At 42.9% G+C, this 25,106-nt stretch overlaps 1 protein-coding gene across 1 annotated transcript; it reads left to right on the forward strand.

Annotated features, from left to right (window-relative positions):
- The first annotated feature begins 198 nt into the window (after positions 1-198).
- Positions 199-23,886, forward strand: CRIPT (CXXC repeat containing interactor of PDZ3 domain). Its single transcript, XM_030195814.1, has 5 exons — positions 199-364; positions 3,692-3,757; positions 6,627-6,681; positions 18,094-18,197; positions 23,672-23,886. Exons 1-5 carry the CDS (start codon positions 349-351, stop codon positions 23,734-23,736), a joined length of 306 nt encoding a protein of 101 aa, XP_030051674.1. The 5' UTR covers positions 199-348; the 3' UTR covers positions 23,737-23,886.
- Positions 23,887-25,106: the final 1,220 nt, after the last annotated feature.

The following is a 25,106-nucleotide window of genomic DNA, read 5'->3' on the forward strand; positions in this document are numbered from 1 at the left end:
GCCCGGCTGATCCCATTCGGTCCGTACCTCGCGCGACCAGCCTACCAACCAGCTTCCAGATGGAGAGAAACAAAGCTAAAGCAGCCAATCGGGTTTCACTTCCTACAGCAGCCACCCAACCGTCGGCAAGGAAGAAGAATACACTGGAACCCCTCCCCCCCCCCCTCCCTAGTTTAGTTGAAGGCGCCGGCGCAGTAAAATACGGAAGTTAGGGTAATTCTCGAGCGGAAAAGGAGTCGTTCGTTTCGTTCTGTTTGTTGACATTTCTGAAGGAGGCCTGTAAGGAAGTATCTGGGGTTCGTACGCCAACGGACGGAGGTTCCAGCGTAGTTGGTAGCTCCAGCCAGTATGGTGTGCGATAAGTGTGAGTAAGGAGCGGTGTGTTCATTTGGGTACTGCTACTGTACTTAGGTTGTGGTAATGTTCGGAGGCGAGCGACTGTTCACGCTATCCAAAAATACTAGGACTAGAGGGCATGAGTTGAAGCTACAGTGTGGTAAATTTAAAACGAATCGGAGAAAATGTTTCTTCACCCAACGTGTAATTAGACTCTGGAATTCGTTGCCGGAGAACGTGGTACGGGCGGTTAGCTTGACGGAGTTTAAAAAGGGGTTAGATAGATTCCTAAAGGACAAGTCCATAGACCGCTATTAAATGGACTTGGAAAAATTCCGCATTTTTAGGTATAACTTGTCTGGAATGTTTTTACGTTTGGGGAGCGTGCCAGGTGCCCTTGACCTGGATTGGCCACTGTCGGTGACAGGATGCTGGGCTAGATGGACCTTTGGTCTTTCCCAGTATGGCACTACTTATGTACTTATGAGCGCTGCTGAAATCAAAAGGCCTACTTTGGTAATACATAGAAATAAAACAAAAACAGAGAAAAGAAAATAAGATTATACCTTTTTTTTTATTGGACTAGCAATACGTTTTTTGATTAGTTTTCGAAAGTGACCCTTCTTCAGATCAGAAATAAGCAAATGTTGATAAATATCAGTAGATATAAGTGAAACACAAAAAGCATTCCAATCAGAGTCTCACAGGAAGAGGGTGGGGTGGGTTAGGAGACAGGGAGAGATGGATTTTAGAGGATGACAAAGCAGTAGTATTTTATGGTTTATAATGGGCTAGAAAACCCAGATCTTTGTTAAATCTTGTCTGGTGGGTGTCAGAACATTTGATCATTTTAACTTCAAAGGTCTTACGTTCCTGGATTGTCTTAAAGTTTCCTTTTAGTATTCTTACCATAAAATCATTGATGCAGTGTTCTGGTTTTGTAAAGTGCTGTCCCGCAGAGGTGACAGCCTGGTTGGCATTGCCATTTTGCATACGGTCTATGTAGATTAAATCTCGTCTTTATTGTCTGGCTTGTTTCTCCAATATAGCACCTTTCTTCATGCTTTTTACTTTGAATGATATATATATACCACATTTGAAGATGAGCAAGGGAAGGATTTCTTTATGTTGAATATTTTTCCTTCGTGAATGACTGTGGGATCCTGTGAAATGTGTTGGCACAGTTTGCAGCTGGATATATTGCAAGGATGTGTGCCACTCTCTTCTTTTTGAGTTTCTCTCTGGAGCTTGCTTTTCACTAGTTTGTGTTTTAAATTGGGTGGCTGTCTGAAGGTGGGGCTGGGGCTATCCCTTTCAGTAGTTCATCCTCCTGGAACAGTGGCTGTAAATCTTTTGATTCTTCTCAATTTTTCTAGCTCTGGGTTGTATGCTACTACAAGGGGGATTTTCTCTTTGGCTTTCTTTTCCTTGTACTGTAATAGGGTTTCCTTAGGTATTTTAAGGGTGAAGGCAACATTCTTGGAGATTATTTTGGGGTTGTACACTTTTTGTTTGAAGGATTCAGTCAGGATTTTGAGGTTTTATCTCTGTCTCTTGGGTCATATCAGCCCCTTCTGTCTTGTTTCATTTGTATATACTGATATTTATTAACTTATTTCTGAGCTGAAGAAGAAGGGTTACCTTAGAAAGCTAATCAAAAAATGTGTTGTTAGTCCAATAAAAAAAAGGTATCATCTCATTTTCTTTTCTCTGTTTTTATTTCTATTTATTACTTTTAAAAGTGGACTAACATTGCTACCACCTCACTTTACTCAATTTGTTACTTTGAGAAGAGGGCTGGAATAGTGTGCACCTTGGGGAAAGCCTCATTAAAATGCTTTGTATTAACTTTTGTTTTTCTAAAGCACAATAAGCTCCTCTATCCCCCCCCCCCCCCAAAAAAAAAAAACCCCTAAAATAAAGGAAATACCTTTTTTGAAGGCTGATGTAAACAAATATATACTGCTTTTCACCTTAATTTCCAAATGAAGAAAAAACTGTTTCTGAGATCGCGGCTGTTCTTTGTTTACTATATCACCAGACCCTTGCACAATAACCTTTTTTAGTGCTTGATCCCAGTCAAATTTTCAGCATCTCAGGGAGTCAAAGGAGAACTTGATAGGGCATTAACACATTGCAGAAAGTATGTCACACTGTTTAAAATTTCTTTGTGTTAATGATTCAAACCATTTCAGGAGTTTCTTGTATATCTTGATAACTCTGCTTTCTCTTTCAACTTTGTCTAAAGTCCTTTTAATTTGAAAAGAAACTTGCTAAAGAGGAAAATCTCATACTAATTACTTTTTCAGGTATATTAGAACCAGAAATCCTGTGAAGGAATTGGTGGGACCATTATATCATCAAGAAGTAAAAAAGGAGGAGAAGACCATAAAAATGGTCACTGTCTTGATCTCATCTTCTCCTCCAACTGTTCACCCTCTAGTTTCCTTGCCTCTGATCTTCCCCTCTCTGATCACCATCTTATAACTTTCACACTTAAATCTCCTCCCTCCCAGTCCCGTCCTATCTTATCTAATTTATCTAGGAATCTTCACGATATTGACCCTTCATCTCTATCCTCCCATATGATGGTTAGCTAAACTCCGGGCAAGTTCTTTGTATAGTTACACAAGAGAAAAGGAACTGATCTACGTTAGTGTACATAGCAAGCTAATCCAGATGCAGAATGAGTGTATAGTCAGTCATCCTATGTATTAAAGTCGTATGAGGAAAGCCTTAAGATGTTAGGGGCCCTGTTTACTAAGGTGCACTAGCGTTTTTAGCACACGCTAATGCTAGAGACATCCATATATTCCTATGGGCGTTTCTAGCGCTGAAAATGCTAGCACACCTATAGCGCAGCTTAATAAATAGGGCCCTAGGATTCTTCAGCTTGGAGGCAGTGGAGGCAATGCATGCAATCTATCTCTGGATATACTGAAAACTTGACTGGCTGAGGTGCCTCCAGGACCAGGTTTGGGAACCACTGAAATAGTTTTGTAAAATTGCAGTTTACAGGCACTGGCCTTTAACACGTGTTTAAAAAAACAAAACACACACACAAAACTAAGCTCTGTCAAGCAGGAACTGTCTCTTCATGTTCAAGTGTACAGCGCTGTGTATGTCTAGTACGCTATAGAAATGATATATAGTAGTAAATTAACCTCCATACTAGGCTAAATTGCCCTTGAATAAGGAGTCTCCTAAAATGATAACTGATATGCTGAAAAGTAATTCATTGTATAGAGGAGATATTTTCAGTGCTTGAACTTCACTTTGCAGCCATACCAATGGTTATTATACAGCTGCTGCTCATGTAGACATTGCTTGCTAAACCTCTGATGTTTAATCATAGGTGAGAAGAAACTGGGTACCGTTATTACACCTGACACATGGAAAGATGGTGCAAGAAATACTACAGGTACTGATTTTTGTCCAAAATCAGTTCTTCTACTTGGTTATATGATATATTTATATATAAGCTACATTTTCTTTAAGAAGATGCTACAAACTATGTATTTCTTTTAGGTTTGTATAGGCATAAGCTCAGAGAAGGTGAATTGTGCTGGAAATCCCCTCATTTTGTGCAAAAGTGATCTAATAAAATACAACTTCCCAAACTTGCTTTGGATGCCATGGCCAGTTGGGTTTTCAGGATATCCACTGTGGATGTGCATGAGATCTCTCTCTGCCTCTCTATATCTCTGCATATGCGGAGTCATTGTGGATATCATAGAAACAACTAAAAAAATAATGACAGATAAAGAGCATGTGGCCTGTTTAGTTTGTTGATTCACACCAACTATTAAGCTCCACAATCCCGTTCTCTTCCTCAGGTGCTCTGTACTTGTGTGCAAGCTTTCCTAAATTCACATACTATCCTCGGTTCCACCTCCTCCACTGATTAGACAGTTCCACACATTTAGTACCATTTCCACGAAGAAGTATTCCTTTAGATTGCTCTTGAATCTGCACTAATCTATGACCTCTCTTGTGCTTTTCTACTTTGCACTATTTAAATGTGTCTGTCATATCTTCCCTCTTCTGCCTTTTTTTTTTTATTTAAGTATGTATTTAGATTTTTAAGTCTGTCCCCGTATGCTTTATGATGACCATTGGTCATTTTAGTAGCTGCCCTCTTTCAAAAGGTTATAAACTGGATGGAATTGTTCAAGTGCAGACTTCAGAATTACACACCATACTCCAATGTGGTTGCATTAGAGACTTAGGGGCAGATGCAGCAACCAAACGTAAAAAAATCAAAATCGTTAAAGTCCCTAACGATTTTTAAAAAACGAAGAATGCACCAAAAAAAAAAGTCACACATGCTCAGATCGGTATTCAAACGTACAATGTATCAAAGAATCACAATACACATCGGTAATCGGCCCCTAAATCATGCGCAGAGCAGCCAAGCGTTTTGCTGGCTGCTCTGCGCATGCTGCAAACGTAAAAACAAACAAAAAAAAAAGCCACAACACATACACGTGGCTACCCGGTCAGCAAAATCCAAAAACAAAGGATTGGGAGGGGGCAAGGGCGCTCATCAGGAGCGTCCTGTATGGACGGCCTGGCCTTCCCTTGCTTGCCCCCCCCCCCCCCCCCCCCGAAGTCCCCGCTGCTCCCCGCTGCTTCGTTTGTGAAATAAAAGCTTTTAAAAATGAAACCTTTGCAGTTGCTGGGCTCCCTCTCCCTTCCTGTGTCTCTCTTCTTTAGTTGGCAATGCTCCGCCTCCTGCCCTCCTCCACCTCCGTCCCCCCCCCCCCCCCCCGGCCCCCCCCCCCCCCCCCTCCACCATAATGGCCGGTGCAGCGCCTCTCACCTATGTTTGAAGACGCTGCACAGGATGGATCAGCTATTCTTTAGCTCTTCTGTCTCCTCCGATGTCTCCTTCTTCTTCCTGTGTCCGCCCTCCTCTGACGTCAGTTATCTACGTAGATAGCTGACGTCAGAGGAGGGCGGATACAGGAAGAAAAAGGAAACAGAAGAGCTAAAGAATAGCTGATCCATCCTGTGCAGCGCCTTCAAACATAGGTGAGAGGCGCTGCACCGGCCATTATGGTGGAGGGGGGGTCCGGTGGGGGGGGGGAGCGGCGGGGACGAAATGGGGGGGGGGCGGGGCACGGAGGTGGAGGAGGGCAGGAGGGGGAGCATTGCCGACTAAAGAAGAGAGACACAGGAAGGGAGGGGGAGCCCAGCAACTGCAAAGGTTTCATTTTTAAAAGCTTTTATTTCACAAACGGAGCAGCGGGGAGCAGCGGGGACCTCGGGGGGGGGGGGGGGCAAGGCCAGGCCGTCCATACAGGACGCTGCTGTTGAGCGTCTTTGCCCCCTCCCGATCCTTTAATGTTTGTGGAGACATGCAGGGGAAAGTGGGGAGCCACGTGTTTGTGTTTTCTTTTTTTTCTTAAGTTTCTGGCATGCGCAGAGCAGCCAGCATAACGCTTGGCTGCTTTGCGCATGCTTTACGAGCCGGTTACCGACGGGGATTAGTGCATCGTTCTTTCCAATACCGCACCAAACTTTTTGGGGCTGTGTTTTTGCAGCATGCTTCGTTATTTGAGATTCGGTAAAGGTTTTTACGTTTCTGATTTTTTACGTTTGCTTGATGCATCTACCCCTAAGATTCTTGCTTTCTTTTTCCTGCTGGCTATATGTATCCTGTGCTAGACTGGCAAGCAAGGCGTCTGGAGGCTGTCTCTCTTCAGTCTGCCATCTTAATAGTACCCTTCTTTGCATATTTTTGTAGCTAAATATAAATGAATGGAATTTATCCATTGAAAATACCTTGTAAGTGTCCTTTTTTACGTAACATTTTTGTCATAGGTGAAGACTTGGGGAAAACCTTTTAGGAATAAGACTTTCTGGGTTTCTATTTCATTGTGAGTGTTGCCTTAATCTCTAGTGAATAGGGCTCTAAATACCCCATACTTCTGTGTTCCATTGCTTGCCAAAACGTGTTGACAGAATTCCAAGGTTTAGCTCCAAGCTAATGTGTATGCCCACTTTGATGAACTAGTGCTGCCTTCTGGGAAGTGCTGTACAAGTAAAAGTAGAAATGCTATGACTACCAGAAACAGTTGATGTCCTTTTGTATTGAGTTTGAAATGTGCACAATATCAAGTTTCCCATGCTGTTTCTTCACAATGGATAACTCTTCTTGTTAAATGAGATGGCATTTGTCAGTAAATGTCTCTGCTGTTGCACTGTGTCACTCCTGTACACCTTGAACTTATTCTCTAATAAGCAGTAAAGTTATAAGTAAAATAACCATTATCTGACTTTTGTAGAAAGCGGTGGACGAAGACTAAATGAAAACAAGGCATTAACATCAAAGAGGACAAGGTTAGTGCTGGGCAGTAATCAGTGTTAGAAATGATTTTTTTTTCAGCTGTGATTTAGTGAATTTTGTTAATTTTTAAAGCTTTCTTTGCTATTGGAAATAAGGTACATTTGAAAATCCTCTGTGTAACTTACTATGTGCTCTGGATTTTAAACTGCCAATTAGACCCTCGTCCTCTGAGCTAAAGTGGGATCCTTGCAAATCACTGTGATCTGTCCGTCTCAGAATGTGTGCACAAATAATTGCATCGTCCTACTTGCAAAGTAAATAGATGGATGCATAAGGAGTCTCTCCTAAAGATTTGAAATATAGAAACATGTTGGGGGGATAGATCTATGACAAGTTGTCCTCTGTTGCCAAATAAATGTACACAGTGCTCCTGAGAAAGTAAACAGATTTGCACTTGATCCATTAGACAATATTTAGGAAGAACTTTCTCCACCCTGTGGAGAAGAATATTAAACTAAGGTTTAACAAAGTCAAAATCCTTCTGTAAAACCAAATGTATATCTTTTGCTATTTCCATTATCCATGATATATTGTAAGCCACATTGAGCCTGCAAAGAGGTGGGAAAATGTGGGATACAATAAATAAATAAATAATGTTGCAGATCACAGGGATGAGCAGAAATTCCCTGTGTTCCTTATTTTCATTGCTGTCCAGCACTTGTGTGGCTCTCCAGTTTATTTGAGACCATGAGAGCAGCTCGGAAGTTAGGACACCACATGGCTCAGTCCCTGAGTGCTGTTCAGTGCTGGACTGGAAGGTATAGTTGCAATGGAAATTGCTGCACTACTGCAATGTTGGTAGTGACTGGGAGTGGGGGGGGGGGGGGTTCAAAGAAATCTCAGCTGCTGGGTGCTAAGTTATTGAGATCATAAGGAAATTTCAGGGTTAGTAATAGGTTTACAAAATGAATCCAAAACTCCAAGTGGATTTTTTACTTGATTAATTTGCATTTAAGAGATAATATGAAAGTTTTGCATGCCACAGTTTGAAAAGCAACTAAACCAAGTATGTGATCAGAGATGACATCAGATTAGATAGAAAAAGGTTGTAATATATCCAACTCCATGTTAAAAAAAAAAACACAAAAACTAATCAATATAAAAATATTTATATATGCAAATTGGTGTCATATATTTGTGCAGATTTTCATTAGGACAAACGCTTGATTTTAAAATGGACTGATGAAAGCATTTATAATTGACAGTTGTTTTCGCAAAACTTACATGGTGAATGATTATATCTGAGCTGTGTAAGGACATTTGTCCCAATGAAACTTTGTACAATTATGCCACACAAGCTTGCTTACATAATTTAAAAAATGTATATTGATCTATAAGAAGGTGCTGATTATTTATAGAAAGATGTATTGTCTCCTTTTTTGTGGTTTGTACATAATTTGATCAATATGTCCAGCTGCATTTTTCTTTGATTTCAGTGTGGTCCATCCGTTCTTCAGTAAGGTTATTAAGTAAATGACAGTAGGTTAAGAGGACTTGGCATATCCAGTCTGCCTGAGTGTCTTAATCATTTTCTTCTTTTTTTTTTTTTTTCTTGATACTAAAACCAACATCAGTGCTGTCTTCCTCCATATCGTATTTCTTAGTCTCTTAACCCTCTTCTAACACAGTCCTCCATATCTATGTGTCCACATCATTCTTGTTGTTATCCATAGTCTTCTCCTTGTTGCTTACCTCGCCCGCCTTAGAAGTCAGGTGGAGCTGCACTTTGATGTTAGTGTTGTAATCATGCCACTTCTTGTTGGTAACCCAAGATTTTTGGGAAGCTTGATGCAGTTGTACCACCATTTTGCCCATTGGTTTGTGTTTCCCAAGTCGGCCCTGGAGTACCCCCTTGCCAGTCAGGTTTTCAGGATATCCACAATGCATATTCATTAAAGAGATTTGCATACAGTGGAGGCAGTGTATACAAATCAGTCTCGTGCATATGCATTATGGACATCCTAAAAACCTGACTGGCAAGGGGGTTCTCCAGGACCGACTTGGGGAAACACTGCTCTAAAGGTTCTCTGACTCAGCAAATGATCAAGCCCTGTTTGTTTTTTTTCCAACCTGACTGCCCACCTTCCCTTAACGCTGTGCTTTGTCTGCCACAAGCAGGTTTATATTCAATCATGTTTTTGGTTGTTCTGTAGATAGGCTATTCCAGAGATCTACCATCCTCCCTTACTATCCATTGAACCTCCTCCCTACAACTTTGTCATAAACTCTTGTCCTTCAGATTCTTTTTCTTTGGAAAATTCCACCTTCCTTTTCTTTATTGAATCCTGTCAAATATCTGAACGTTTCTCAAGACCTTCTATTCTTCTTTCCAGTAAGTACATTGTGAGTGTCCTGAGCCTTTCTTTATAGGGTTTATATTGTAGGCTCTGTATCATTTTATATTAGAACCTAAGACGTGACGTCACTGGGTCAGACCAAAGTTCCCATTAGGCCCAGCAACTTGTCTGTGACAGTTCCCTAACTAGGCTACAAGTACCTGGCAGAATTTCTGCTTGCTTACACGTGAGGCTAAGTGGTGGCTTTCCTCAGGCTACATGGCTAGTAATAATTTATGGACTCTTCTTCCAGAAAGTTGTCTACATTTTTTTTTTAAACCCGTTTAGGCTAACTTCCTTGACCACATCTTCTGGCAGCAAATTGCACAGCTTAATTGTGTGCTGAATGAAAAAATACTTCTACCACCTTGTTTTAAATCTGTTACCTGTTAGTTTGTACTAATTAAAAAAAAAATACACTGTAGGGAAACTTTTTTTTTTTTTTGTCATGACCCTACCTTGGTTCCGTTACGATGTAAACAGTAAAAAGTTGTGTTCCCTGTACTACGTCTTTGTTTCAAATAACTTGCCATTGCGCTGTTCATTACTTCAGCCTTATTGCTTTGAAATTCCATTGCTGCATAACTGCATATACATGAAAACATAATCTCATTTCTTCAAATATTTGTCTATGGCTCTGGAAAACAGAGCTAAGGTTATCATCCCCCTCCTGACAACTTGGCATTCTGTGCATGACGTGTAGCTCACGGTTTTGCCTTTCTCCCCTCATATGAAAAACAAACGTGCAGAATTCTGTTTGGCTCCAGCTATCAATAGAACGGCAGAATATTCCCCCAAATGTCTTCCATTCCAATTCCCTGGCACACCTCTGTGTGCTTGAAATCATGCCGACATGTTCTGGTTCTGAATTGGTGTCTGTGTGTCCTTCCTTCTAATATGACAATTCATATGGAACAGCGGGGTTTATGGCTGTCTTGTATTTCACAGTCTGACATTGTACTGTATTTTAAATGATCTCAGCATACTATCTGTTATCATCACTTGAAGTTAAGTGCACAGTGCGCACTGGGGTCTTACGTTAATGTACATGTTTACTGACACTTTGTTATACCACTAATTCTGACACAAGACAGATTATTATTATTTATTGCATTTGTACCCCACATTATCCCACCTTTTTGCAGGCTCAATGTGGCTTACAGAGTGTTGTTATGATGTAGTCATTACATGATCTTAAATACAATCAATAATAGGCTGAAGGTAGGTGAAGATTTAGATGGAAAGGTGGTAGGTAAGGTAGTGTGAGAGGTGTTTTTTGATGCACCTGAGTGGTTTGAGGAGGGCTCTGTCCTTTCCTGGTTCTCTTCCTACCTCTCCCTCCGCACCTTTAGTGTTCACTCTGGTGGATCCTCTTCTACTTCAATCCCTCTGCCTGTCGGCGTACCTCAGGGTTCTGTTCTTGGTCCCCTCCTCTTTTCTATCTACACTTCTTCCCTTGGTTCATTAATCTCATCCCATGGCTTTTCCTACCATCTCTATGCTGATGACTCCCAAATCTACCTTTCTACCCCTGATATCTCACCTTGCATCCAAACCAAAGTTTCAGCGTGCTTGTCTGACATTGCTGCCTGGATGTCTCAACGCCACCTGAAATTAAATATGACCAAAACCGAGCTTCTCATTTTCCTCCCCAAACCCACCTCCCCACTCCCCCCGTTTTCTATTTCTGTTGATGGCTCTCTCATTCTCCCTGTCTCCTCAGCTCGAAACCTTGGGGTCATCTTTGACTCTTCTCTCTCCTTCTCTGCTCATATCCAGCAGACCGCCAAGACCTGTCGTTTCTTTCTTTACGACATCCGTAAAATCCGCCCCTTTCTTTCCGAGCACTCTACCAAAACCCTCATCCACACCCTTGTCACCTCTCGTTTAGACTACTGCAATCTGCTTCTTGCTGGCCTCCCACTTAGTCACCTCTCCCCTCTCCAGTCCTTATCGTCCCTCCGGACTGGCCCAGAATGTGACTGATGGGTTGTACACGCCTGCTAGCAGTGGAGACAGAGAAAAAAAACTGTGACTCTAGAGAGAACCAATAAGAGCCCTTGGCAGCAAGAGAAAGATCCAGTAATCTCAGTCTCCAGCAGGTGGAAGGTGGTGAGCCCTTCAGTCTCATTCTTTTTCTATTCTATATTTTATTTCTCTTTATTGTAAAGGGATTCTTTGTCTAGATATTTGTTTGGTTCTGTGCCTCTTTAAACAAAAAAAACCCCACCTGTTTGCTGAGAAGCAGAGACCCGTGGGGGTCTCTTAGCACCTCGGGGGTGCTACACTCGGGGGGGGCCGAGTCCCTCCCCATTTCCTCCCTGATATTATTTAATCAGCTGAAAAGCTCACATTTAAAAAAAAAAAAAAAAAAAAAAGAATAAAATCAGTTTCCTCAAGCTCTTCAGGGGAAGAGGTTTGGAGTCAGGGAGAGGCAGCTACTTAAAAAAAAAAAAACAGTGAGCTGGGCAGCTCCTACTTTGTTTTGTTTTTTTTCTCTTGTTTCTTTGGAGCCTTTCGTTTTTGTCGGGTTTTTTGAGCAGCTGACAGCGATGTCGGAAAAACTTTGTCGCTGCTCTGACTGTCAGCGGCGGGGGCTTGGTGCGAGCTGTGTTTGTAAATTTTGCACCGCTGCAGAGGTGTTGGTGGAGCAGAGTGCTGGGACAATGAAATTGTCGGCACCGTCGGCTGGGAGGTGCGATTTGGGCGCTTCAGCAGCGGTTGGGGTCTCTCTCGCTCCCGGTGACGGTTTCAGCGGGAAGCATCACCATCTTGGATGCCTCGCTGGATACTGCGCCCCAGGCCTCTTTGAGTGCTGTGTCTCTGCGTGCTATTCAATCTCCCGTTTTGTCAGCGGGTGAGGGAGGATTCCCGCCTGAATTTGTGGTACAGGTGTACCAAGCCTTTCTGCTACACAAAGCTACTCCTGGGGACCCTCCAGGCAAAAGATCTCTGAAGGGCTCTTCTATGTATATAAAGCGGGTCAGATACTCTGAAGAGACAGAAGAGGATTTTTCTTTTACCCCTGTTCAGGAAATACCATCTTTAGAGGAGGAAGCATGGTTCCCTGAGGAGCAATTTGCTGAGGATCTTGATCACTCAGAGGATGGAGCAGAAGCTCTTCCTGCGGGGGAGGACGCTTCAGTGGTAAGAATTTTTCATAAAGATGATCTTCAGGAACTTTTTTCGCAGGTTTCTTCTACTCTGTGTTTTGATGACCAAGATGTCCAAGTGGCGGAACCCAGAAAGGTAGATTTGCTGGTCAAGGGTATTAACAGGGCAGGTAGATCTTTTCCTATGCATCAGGATATTAGGGATATTATTCAGGCTCAGTGGGAGGTTCCTGATTCTGCTTTTCAGCTTGCTAGATCTATGGTCAGGCTTTCTCCGGTTCCTGACTCGTACAAAGAGCTTTTGCGCCCTCCAGTAGTAGATGAGGTAGAGTGCGCAGTTACCAAGCAGAACACTGTGCCCGTGGACGGTGGAACGGCTCTGTGAGATACCCAGGATCGCCATATTGAATCTTTACTGCAGAGTTCCTTTGATGTTTCTGCTCTGGCAGTACAAGCTGCGATTTGTGGGTCCTTTAGTAGCGAGAGTTTTCTTTCAGTGGTCAGAAAAAGTTTTGCACCGTACTTTGGATGACCTTTCAACTGTAGATGCTGAAGTGGCAAAGATAGAAATGGGCTTGGCTTTTTTGGTGGATGCTCTTTATGATTTGCTTCGAGCTTCTTCTAAGTCGATGGCTCTTTCCGTTGCGGCCTGTCGTTCTCTTTGACTGCGTGGTTGGTCGGCGGATGCATCTTCTAAGTCCAAGCTTAGTAAATTTCCCTTTAAGGGTTCTTTTTCTGTTTAGTGAGGAATTAGACAAGTTGGTACATAGCCTTGGTGAAGCTAAGGTTCCAAGGTTGCCTGAGGATCGTCCCAGAGGTGCTGGGCGTGGTAACTTTTCCGGTCGTCGTAGAGGGCGTGATTTTCATCTATCGGCCAGGCAGAGTATTTCCGGTTCAACGCTCCAGGTTTTTCCAAAGGACTTAGTCCTTTCAGGGAGGTCGTAGAGGAGGTCGAGAAGCAGGGAATTCTTTTTCGTCCTCCTCCCATCCTCAGCAATGAAGGTTTGTGGGCCCAGCCTCTTGTCCAAATAGGTGCTCGGTTGGCACAATTTCAGGGGAGGTGGGCCCAGATTACTTTGACCAGTGGGTTCTAGAGGTTATTTGAGATGGGTACACCTTAGAGTTTGCTCATCCTTTGTCAGACGCTTTCCTACAATCTCCTTACCGTTCTCGCATCAAGGTCAGTGCCTTCAGAGATACTCTTCGCAGACTTCTAGACTTCCGAGCGATTTGTCCAGTTCCTTTGGTGGAAAAGCGTTAAGGCCGTTAACTCTATTTTCTGGTACCCAAGAAAGAGGGCTCTTTCCGGACGATTTTAGATCTCAAAGCGGTCAGTCGAGCTCTCGAGGTGCCCTCTTTTCGTATAGAGACTTTGTGGTCGGTCGTTGTTGCAGTTCGCTCCGGGGAGTTCCTAACTTCTCTCGATCTTACTGAAGTCTATTTTCATATTCCTATTCGTCCTGCACATCAACGTTTCCTCCGTTTTGCAGTGCTAAGTCAGCACTTTCAGTTTCGGGCTCTTCCCTTCGGGCTTGCGACCGCTCCTCGTATGTTCACCAAGGGCATGGTCGTAGTAGCTGTGTCTCTCGGAACAGAAGGCATTTTAGTCCATCCTTACTTAGATGATTGGTTGATCAGGGCAAAGTCTTATCAGGAGAGTGTTCAGGTGACAGCTTGTGTAGTGGAATTCTTACAGTCCCTAGGTTGGGTAGTCAACATGCAGAAGAGCCGTCTTCAGCCTTCTCACTCGTTAGAGTATTTGGGAGTCCTGTTCGACACGAGGCAGGGCTATGTGTTCTCTTCCGCTGGCCTGTGTCCTCAAGCTGCGGTGTCAGATTCGTCAGTTCTTACAGACCTCGAGACCGTCGGCAAGGGACTATCTCCAGGTTTTGGGGTCCATGGCGGCAACGATCGAGGCAGTGCCCTGGGCCAGGGCTCACATGAGGACTCTCCAGAGGTCACTTCTTGTTGAGATGGTTGTCGCAGACAGATTCTCTTCATCAGAGATTACCACTTTCGATCCAAGTGAAGACCAATCATCGATGGTCGCTTCGAGAGGCCAATCTGACCAAAGGTATGTCTCTAGACCAGCCCAGCTGGAGAATTGTGACAACATTCCAGTCTCTAAGGCTGGGTAGCTCACTGTTGGGGACAGTATGCTCAGGGTCTCTGGTCTCTTTAAGAGAAAGCTTGCGTGATCAACCTGTTAGAGACCAGAGCAATTCGCCTGGCACTCCAGGGGTTTCTTCATCTAGTAAAAAGCAAGGCAGTTCAGGTGATGTCAGACAGTGCCACCGCAGTAGCGTATATCAATTGGCAAGAAGGGACGAGGAGCCTACCATTGGAGCGAGAGGCGTTGCTACTGTTTCTGTGGAGAGAGACCCATCTGGTGGCGCTATCAGCGGCTCATGTGGCAGGGGTCCTAAATGTTCAAGCAGACTTTCTCGGTCGTCACTTGCTAGATCCCGGAGAGCTGTCTGTAAGCGAAGCGGCGTTTCGGCAACTGGTCAATCATTGGGGGTGTCCCAGGATGGACTTGTTTGCCTCCGCTCTCAATGCAAAACTTCCTCTGTTCTTCCGTCATCGCAAGGATCCCAAAGCTCAAGGCGTAGACGCGCTTCTTCAATCCTGGCCAGCCGGTCTACTGTATGCCTTTCCTCCATGGCCTCTGATAGGGCGTCTTCTTCAGAAGGTCGAGACTCACAGGGGACATCTGATCTTGGTAGCACCGGATTGGCTTCGCAGACCGTGGTACGCCGACCTACGACGTCTTCTGGTAGGTGTTCCCTTCAGGTTTCCGGTCACTCAAGATCTGTTGACGCAGGGCCCGGTGGTTCATCCAGATCCGGGTCGATTCTGTCTTATGGCCTGGCTCTTGAGAGGGCTAAGCTGACTGAGAAGGGTTAGTCCGCTAAGGTCATCCCTACTATGCTTCGCTCACGTCGCTGTTCTACCTCTTTGAATTATGTTTGGACCTGGCGGATATTCAAGGCTTGGTGTAAGGGAGTGTAAGGAGTTATGGTCTATCTCCTTTTCGTGCTTCGGTTCCGCAAATTTTGGATTTTTTTTGCAATGTGGTTATGACAAAAGGTCTTGCTTTGACTCTCTTAAAGTGCAGATTGCAGCTCTGGCATGTTTTTGTGGCCGTGTCCAAGGGAAATCTCTAGCTACTCATCCGGATGTACTCCGTTTTTTGAAGGGGGTTAATCTCCTTCGTCCCCCGTCTCAATGTTCCTTTCCTCGTTAGGATCTGAATTTAGTGCTTTCGGTTCTTACTAAGCCTCCCCTCACCCTCCCCACTGACAGTTTGAACTTCGTGGGTGTGGCTTGGATCTCTTTCAGGGAGAGAAAACTAACAACTTATAGCAGCAGCTTCAGAGAGCATTTTCTATCTTACAGATAGGCTGCAGAGAATACCTTCTCCTGCTTTAGACTTAGCCTGGCCTCAGAATGACATCCTATAGTATATCTCCTATCAAACTGAGCTCTCTTTTTCATCAAGCACTGCCATTTCCTCCCCTCACCCTCCCCACTGACAGTTTGAACTTCGTGGGTGTGGCTTGGATCTCTTTCAGGGAGAGAAAACTAACAACTTATAGCAGCAGCTTCAGAGAGCATTTTCCATCTTCTTACAGATAGGCTGCAGAGAATACCTTCTCCTGCTTTAGACTTAGCCTGGCCTCAGAATGACATCCTATAGTATATCTCCTATCAAACTGAGCTCTCTTTTTCATCAAGCACTGCCATTTCCTCCCCTCACCCTCCCCACTGACAGTTTGAACTTCGTGGGTGTGGCTTGGATCTCTTTCAGGGAGAGAAAACTAACAACTTATAGCAGCAGCTTCAGAGAGCATTTTCCATCTTCTTACAGATAGGCTGCAGAGAATACCTTCTCCTGCTTTAGACTTAATCCCGCCCACCCTACCCCTCTACCCACCCACCCCTAGAGTGACATGTCTTATATAACCTCCCTATCAACCCACTCATTACTTTACCTCACCCATTTCTATTCTTCTATCACCTTCTCCCACTACTCCAACCAGAGTTACACCTAATCACACTGACCACCCTTCAACATCTTCAGTCCTTCTGTGACTGTTCTTTTGTGCTTGACTGCTTAAATATTTTAAATTTAAATGCTTTACTTTTTGTCTATTAGATTGTAAGCTCTTTGAGCAGGGACTGTCTTTCTTCTGTGTTTGTACAGCGCTGCGTATACTTTGTAGCGCTCTAGAAATGTTAAATAGTAGTAGTAGTAGCCTCCCTTCGAGCCTTTGTCGTCTTGTTCTTTGAAAGACGTGACTCTGAAGACAGTGTTTTTGGTGGCCGTGGCTTTGGCTAGGCGAGTTTTGGAGTTGCAGGCGCTGTCGTGTAGATCTCCATTTTTGGAGTTCTGTTCCGATTGGGTAGTTTTGTGACCAGTTCCTTCTTTCTTCCTAAGGTTGTCACTCGTTTTCATCTATCTCAACCGGTGGTATTGCCTGTGTTAGGCTCTTTCGCCGGATCTGAGGAGCAGCGTCGTTTGAAGCATTTAGATGTCAAACGGGTGTTGAAACAGTATCTCAAGTCTACAGATGACATTTGGCGATCCGATCGTTTATTCTGATCGGAGATTCACGCAAAGGATTTATGGCTTCTAAGGCCACTATTTCTCGGTGGCTTAAAGAGATGATTGCCTCAGCTTGCCTTCTTTCCGGGAAGACTGTTCCAGAGCATGTTAGGGCTCACTCTACAAGAGTCAGGTAGCTTCTTGGGCAGAGCGTTGTCTGGTGCCTCCGGAGGTCATTTGTAGGGCGGCGACTTGGTTTTCTTTGCATTCTTTTTCTAAGCACTATCACTTGACGTTCTGAGTCGTCGCAAGTTGTTTTCGGGGCACATGTCTTGATGACGGGGCTGCTAGGGGTCTCTCCCATAATTTAATTGCTTTGTTACTTCCCATCAGTCACATTCTGGGCTGGTCCAGAGGGACGCTAAGGAAGGGTAAATTAGGCTTTACCTGCTAAATTGCTTTCCTTTAGTCTCTCTGGACTGGCCCAGATTCTTCCCTTCAGGTGTTTTCTGTTTCAAAAGTTGGAAGATATTTCTTTATTTGGAGCTGTGTTGCTGGTATTTGTAGTTATTTCTTTATTCAAAAAAAACAAAACTTTTTCTGGATCTTTAAATATCCTGATATGCAGGGGCATATCTTTGGACAGATTATGTTTGCAGGCACTCACCCTATGTTGGCAATGTGCCGGTAGCTGCTCAGGTTTTGAATGCACAGTCCATTTATTTCTTCTTTTGGTTTACTTCTGCTTTGGTACTTGGATCGTTCTCTAGCTGGCAAGGGCTCTTATTGGCTTGCTAGAGTCACAGTTTTTTTTCTCAGTCTCCACCTGCTGGAAGGCGTGCACAACCCATCAATCACATTCTGGGCCGGTCTGGAGGGACTAAAGGAAAGCAAATTAGCAGGTAAGGCCTAATTTACCCTTTCTGGGGGAAATTTTATAAATGGCACTGTATACAATCACGCTTGGTATTGATTTCCTGTGCCTAATTTTAGGTGCCAGACTTACACCTGCTGAAACCTGGTATAAATGCTGGCACCCAATTAATGTCGTTAACTAGCTCGGTAACCAATTAACTTGCGTATGCATCTCAGCGACTGTGCCCATATTTTGGCGTGGAGTTCTAGGCGCCATATATAGAATCCAGGAGTCTGTGTCTATGGAAAAGAATTTTAGTAAATTGGGCCATACAGTTCGATTCTACTGATATTGTTCCTTTTTCCCTATCCACATTTCTATCAGCCTTACAATTGATCACAGTACATAGTATGCTTCTGAAGCAGGATAAAATTCTTTCTGATGAGATTTGTTAGCAAGCCTTTTATAGATTGGTTTATCATTCACTATGTTAATATTGAGGCAATAGGTAGGGGCAAATAATCTATTTAACATTTTATTTTTCTTCACAGGTTTGATCCCTATGGGAAAAATAAGTTTGCGATATGTCGAATCTGTAAAAGTTCAGTTCATCAGCCTGGTTCTCATTACTGCCAGGGATGTGCTTATAAAAAGGGTGAGAGTTCCTCATGTTTTCATCTTTTTATTTCATTCTGCTTGTTGGTCTCTCAACAGCTTGGCTACCTGCTTTCCTTTTATTAGTGCTTTTTTTTTTTGGTTCTGTTCTTGTTTCGGTATTTCATTATTCATCAGACTTATTAGAAAAGTAAACAAATAGTCAAAAGGTGTGTGTATGGATTTGAGGTTTTATTGCCACTTTTGAATTTGCCAGTTTACAACTCAAATCGGAATTGGAAATGGGATTCAGCATCATGAGTTTTCCCTTGCAGCAACCTAAGTTTGTAGTTTTTATTGACTTATTTTTTCATAAATTCATTCATTCATTCATTATTGTCATTCATATAGCCCCTCCCAGCTTGCTTAGTCTATTTGTCTCCATAATGGACCTCAGTCGGGACTCCTTTGGGATTCTTCAAATCCTAGGCCCTAAATCTAGCTACTAGGTGATGTCATTGCACTATGACCGGTACTCTTACTCGCTAAGGGTGTAGAATGCTGCCTCCACAGCTTCCTTAACTCTGGCTGAGTCAGGACGCTAAAGATCTGAGCTAGGAATCAACGGTGACATCAACCCACAGATTCTAATTGGATGCCAAGATGTGGACCCAACTAAATTGGCTAACAAGCCAATTAGTTGCCAGTAATTGGGTGCTAATTGGCACCAATTTGGATTTGGGCGCACATTCTTGCTATGCACTATTCTTTAACAGTGTGCGCCCAAATCTCATAGTGCACAATCCAAAAGGGTGTGTGGCCATGGGAGGTTCATGGGCAGGTCAGGAGTGTTCCTAAAATTTGTGTGCAGTTATAGAATACCGGGGATGTACATCCAGATTGGGTGCAGGAGATGTACGTCCAAATTGAACGCTGGGATTTTCACCTTGTTTCAGCAGGCGTACGTCCTGGCACACAAATTTGGGCGACGAAATCAGCACTCGGCGTTTTTATAACGGGCCCTATCTTTGAGCACTCATTATAGAATAGTATTGAGCACCCTTTACTGAATCAAACCCCTAGTGCCTGGATTCTGGATCCAGACCGCCCAAAACACAGCAGCCAGGCTGATATTTGGTAAAACACGATTCGAAAGGGCTAAACCCCTCCAAGAAAAGCTGCACTGGCTCCCAATCAAAGAACGGATCATCTTCAAAATCTGCACCTTGGTCCACAAACTTATCTACAGCGTTGTCCCAGGATACATGACAGACCTTATAGACCTACCATCCAGAAACAGAACTGGATCATCACGAACATACCTAAACCTCCATTATCCAAATTGCAAAGGCCTCAAATACAAAACAACCTATGCATCTAGCTTCTCCTATATAAGCGCACAACTATGGAACACACTCCCCAAAGCTGCACAACTATGGAACGCACTCCCAAAAGCTGTGAAAACAATCCATGACCACCTAAACTTCAGGAAATCACTAAAAACCAACCTGTTCAAAAAGGCTTACCCTACCGATCCAACATATATCCCCACACCCGGCAACACAGCAAAACCAATGATCACACACCGACCTTATTCGACCAGAATATAACCTTGTATTTGTTCTCTACCGAACTTGGCGAACGCCTTTACGGTACTATGTAACCCACATTGAGCCTGCAAATAGGTGGGAAAATGTGGGGTACAAATGTAACAAAAAAACATTACGATGTTCCAGAGAGTACCATAGTCTATTAGCCTCTGGCCAAGGACTCTTCGCTGCAGTGACTGACTGAGTTGAGAGAGGATATAAAATGGAGGAAGAAATAACATCATAGACCCAGTAAACCTCAGTACTAATTGGTCTTGAAAGCTGAAGTAGAAAATTGGTGAGCCACTTTAGAAAAAAACTAGGAAAGCTTAACAAGTGACCAGAGAGCCCTCTGCTCCATTTCCTGTTTAGTGTTTAAGTTTCTCACATCTAGTGCCACCCCTCTGCTTCTGCCTGAGGTTTGTTTTTAAATCGCCAAGGAAATTCTGATCTATGGAGCTGACAAAACCTTTGGCTTCTGGGGTAATTTTTACATTAAAAAGCATATAAATATTGATGATTCTTTCTTTGCTTGCTTTACTACCTCTTCCCTGTGGTACTTTATGTAGATAATACATGGTAGAGGTGGTTACAGAGAGAATAGGGATGGCTTAAAATACATTTTTCCACTTCAAGCATGGTATCAGCTGTGCAGGGCCTGGACTCTAACATTGCTGCTGATTTCAGATAATTTGCATCTGCACAAGCGCATTGAGGTGTACAGCTTCAGAATCGAGCTGACATTCAAACGGGCTCCTTGAACTCCGTAAATAGCAGACATGTTTGTGTTTAGTACAATTTACATCTTAAGCAGAGGAAAGATTCTGTCATAATATGAGTTTTAGAACAGTTTAGCTGTCAGGTTGGTGAAACAAAATTGACTTTAACTTGTTTCTAGCCCTAATGTAGTCTAAATAATGCGAAAATTACAGCAACAGAGGTTCCGCACAGAAACTGTCTGAACAGGTTAGCCCAGTCCTGTTTCTACCCTTTTAGATTTTCTGCTCCACACAGGTTATTGGGGGAGGGAGAGGCAGTTAGTAGTTTGGTTTATTTTTTTTCCCTCCCTTATATCACAATACTTCCAGCGATACAATTTGCACAGATACTAAATGGAATTTTGTTTTTATTTTTTTTTTTACAATGAATGCATAAATTTTTATTTTGCCTTTTTATTTATTTATTCATTCAAACACTTGTTACCCTCATTCGTAAAATACTGGTACAGAGAGGAGTCTAAACATTTCCAGAAAGACACACAAGTTCGTTCAACATAGATAATACAATATAATGCAGAAAACAAAGCCAACGACTATACATTCCTCCAAAAGAGGGACAGACCAACTGAGAAGATCAGATACCCCCAAAATATCAAAATTAGACATCAGTCAAAGAAAAACTTGAGAGAAAATCCCACGTTTTTAAGGCTGCCCTAAATTTTGCATTCTGAAGGGTCAAAATGCAGAATAGGAGGAGAGAGGGAACCCCAGAGTAGGATCAGCACAGCAAAAGGATGATGCAGCAGTAAAGTACGTGCAGATCGAAGTAACCAGGTTGACAGATCCTACTAAGCTTCAGCAGCGTTGGTATCCTGGCCACTAACAGCCACTGTAGTGTAGTACTGTAAATTTCTGCCTTCAGATTTATAGCAGAACAAAGAAGAAATTAGCAACCCGTAAAACAAATAAATACTAGGGAATGTTATGTTTACCTTGTGTGTCCCTTTCAAATGTAATGGGTGTCTTCCCGGTATGGATTCTTATAGTGTCCTGTTTGAAACTTGAATCAGACTTTCTTTTCAAACATGGCCTGTCAACACACTTACTGAGCTGGTGGATTCTTCTTAAAGAATATTCATGGGACATGCTGAAACATAAGGTGGAAGGAAGGATTACAGAAGATGGCCAATGTACTGATATGTACTAATGCTATTGCAAGCATCATTGTGTCAGTAGCACTATTACAGCTTTTAATGCATGTTAATTAGTTCTCATTCAAAGTCCTATGTGTCACTATCTTATTCATAACATTCATTTTTTTTTTTAATTAAGAGTTCTTGTTGCAAGTGTGTTTTGGTTTATGGTACATATTTTTTGTACTCTGAATTGTTTCATGTCTTTTATACAAACAAAAAAAAACAGCACCACGGGCCTTTAAAAATGGAACACAGTTCTTTAATGAATGAGCCTTGACAAAAAGACCCGACACGGGCCGTGTTTCGGTGACTAGCACCTGCGTCAGGGGTCACGGTGATGACGTGGAAAACTTGGGGAATAACTCGAATATATTCCTCTACAATATATTATTCCTTACCAAATGGATACAGAAAGTGAAAGTGCCTTGGTGCTTTGTAGCTTTTACTATATGAGACGTGGGGTAAGGAATAATATATTGTAGAGGAATATATTCGAGTTATTCCCCAAGTTTTCCACGTCATCACTGTGACCCCTGACGCAGGTGCTAGTCACCGAAACACGGCCCGTGTCAGGTCTTTTTGTCAAGGCTCATTCATTAAAGAACTGTGTTCCATTTTTAAAGGCCCGTGGTGCTGTGTTTTTTGTTTGGACTTTAGTTTGTACTTCGTTCCCTCTCTTTTGTTATATTCATGTCTTTTATACACACATTTTTATCTGGGTCACCTTTGCATGGTAGAATTATATCATTAAGGCACTTTTTTCCTGTAAGTTTTTTTTAAAAGCCGTGTCATGTGCAGTTTGAATTGTACCACACACTGTCTGATCTTTATGTTGTAGACTGACCCCTGATGCAGGCAAAGTGTCTCTGAAACACAGCCCGTGTTGGGTCCTGGAATAAGGCACATTTGTTTGGTCTATGCTTGGAATCCCTTTGTGCTGCTGCTTTGTGCTGTGTACTTTGTACTTCTCCGTTGTATGAGATCCTATGAAAACACAGCTTCTTACTGTAGGCATGTATAAAAAATAAAGCACATTAAAACTCATTAAAGGAACACATCTCTCTTAACTGCAACTATTATCTACACTATAGAAAGATGTAGTTAAATATTCATATTAATACATTAAATTTACAGCTAATATATCAACAGAAAACCCATTGTCATATCATTAACATGGGCTGTTACTGTGGCTGATCCGGGTTAATCACATTTGTTACTGTGCTTTGTTACATTAGCCTCAGACTTGCATGAATAGCTTCACAAGCAGAATGGTCTTAGAACGGCAACACAGCCTGGCTACAATGGAAAGTCTTAGACATTTATCTAAATCGTTAATGGAGCAAAGTGAAGGATATTTATTTTTATTTCCATTTTGCTCACACCTTGTTCAGTAGTAGCTCAAGGTGAGTTACATTCAGGTACATTGGATATTTCTCTGTCCCAGGAGGGCTCACAATCTAAGTTTGTACCTGAGGCAATGGAAGGTTAAGTGACTTTCCCAAGATCACAAGGAGCAGCAGTGGGATTTGAACCGGCCACCTGTGAATTGCAAGACCAGTGCTCTAGCCACTAGGCCACTCCTCCACTCAGTATATCATGATTTATTATTCATTCTATGCTGAATCTTAATCACTCATAATCAAAGTTATGTGAAATGTTCAGACTCTTAAAAATTTGCAGTCATACAGTCTAGTTGCTATCCAAAGATAAGTTTTAAGAATCTGACCGTTTCATATAACTTTGAGTGATTAAGGTTCAGCATAGAGTGAATACAATCGTGATATACTGGAGGCTTTTATGCTGATGATGCGAGTGAGTACTCCGTAAAATGTATGACAGTGTAAGTGTATGACAGTGTAACTGCGAAGTTCGGAGTTAATTCACGACACGTGAGGCTTTTCCTCCAGATCTAAAAAAGATTATAACACGCTGTTTATAGAAAAAAGGATTCTAGTATATTATTAGCCTGTACAATGGAAAGTCACCATGACAGTTTCTCTAGTTATCATCTACTTATTTCTTTCTTTCTAGGCATCTGCGCAATGTGTGGGAAGAAAGTTTTGGATACCAAAAACTACAAGCAAACATCGGTTTAAGTGCAGCACTGCTGGTGGTGTTTTATCTTGACATGCTCCACTGGACCCATATATTATTTTATCTTTTGCTTTTCTTTTATAATGAAATTGTGTATGTAAATAGATTGGTGATGGGGAAAAAAAATAAAGCTTACTGAGTTATAATGGTACTGAAAACTTCTGTATTTGTCTTGATTTTTTGTGTGTGCTTTTTCCTACTGGGGAGCTCTTTGTGTAAAAGTTTTTGGTGTGGATAGAATGCCTTGGGGTTAGCACCCAAGAAAAAGATCTAGGTATCATTGTAGACAATACGCTGAAATTTTCTTCTACCCGGTGTGCAGTGGCAGCCAAAAATGCAAACAGGATACTAGGAATCATTAGGAAAGGTACAGTAACTAAGACTGAGAATACTATAATGCCTCTGAGGAGCCAGCATTCGTAGAACACTGTTCCCCCCTCACATGCCAGGATACCAACCGGGCACTCTAGGGGGCACTGCAGTGGACTTCACAAATTGCTCCCAGGTACATAGCTCCCTTACCTTTGGTGCTGAGCCCCCAAAACCCACTCCCCACAACTGTACACCAATACATAGTAACATAGTAGAAAAAGACCTGCATGGTCCATCCAGTCTGCCCTACAAGATAAACTCATATGTGCTACTTTTTGTGTATAACTTACCTTGACTTGTACCTGTCCTAATCAGGGCACAGACCGTGTAAGTCTGCCCAGCACTATCCCCGCCTCCCACCACCGGCTCTGGCACAGACCATATGTCTGCCCAGCACTATCCCCATCTCCTGCCACCGGCTCTGCCACCCAATCTCGGCTAAGCTCCTTAGGATCCATTCCTTCTGAACAGGATTCCTTTATGTTTATCCCACGCGTGTTTGAATTCTGTTACCGTTTTCATTTCCACCACCTCCCGCGGGAGGGCATTCCAAGCATCCACTACTCTCTCCGTGAAAAAATACTTCCTGACATTTTTCTTGAGTCTGCCCCCCTTCAATCTCATTTCACGTCCTCTCGTTCTACTGCCTTCGCACCTCCGGAAAAGGTTCGTTTGCGGATTAATACTTTTCAAATATTTGAACGTCTGTATCGTATCACCCCTGTTTCTCCTTTCTTCCAGAGTATACATGTTCAGGTCATCAAGTCTCTCCTCATACGTCTTGTAATGCAAATCCCTTACCATAGCCCTAAGGAGTGAAGGGGGGCACCTACATGTTTCGGGTAGGCTTTGAAGGGCTCACATTTACCAGCACAAGTGTAACAGGTAGGGGGGGATGGGCCTGGGTCCGCCTGCCTGAAGTGCACTGCACCCACTAAAACTGCTCCAGGGACCTGCATACTGCTGTCATAGAGCTGGTTATGACATTTGAGGCTGGCAA

Source organism: Microcaecilia unicolor, chromosome 3, assembly GCF_901765095.1.
Source record: "Microcaecilia unicolor chromosome 3, aMicUni1.1, whole genome shotgun sequence".
NCBI lineage: Eukaryota > Metazoa > Chordata > Amphibia > Gymnophiona > Siphonopidae > Microcaecilia > Microcaecilia unicolor.

Bases quoted from the DNA above. Each gene is read 5' to 3' on its own strand.
- CRIPT (XM_030195814.1), top strand. The intron at 3,758-6,626 runs GTACTGATTTTT...TGACTTTTGTAG, and splicing joins TGGTGCAAGAAATACTACAG to AAAGCGGTGGACGAAGACTA. The intron at 6,682-18,093 runs GTTAGTGCTGGG...TTTTCTTCACAG, and splicing joins TTAACATCAAAGAGGACAAG to GTTTGATCCCTATGGGAAAA.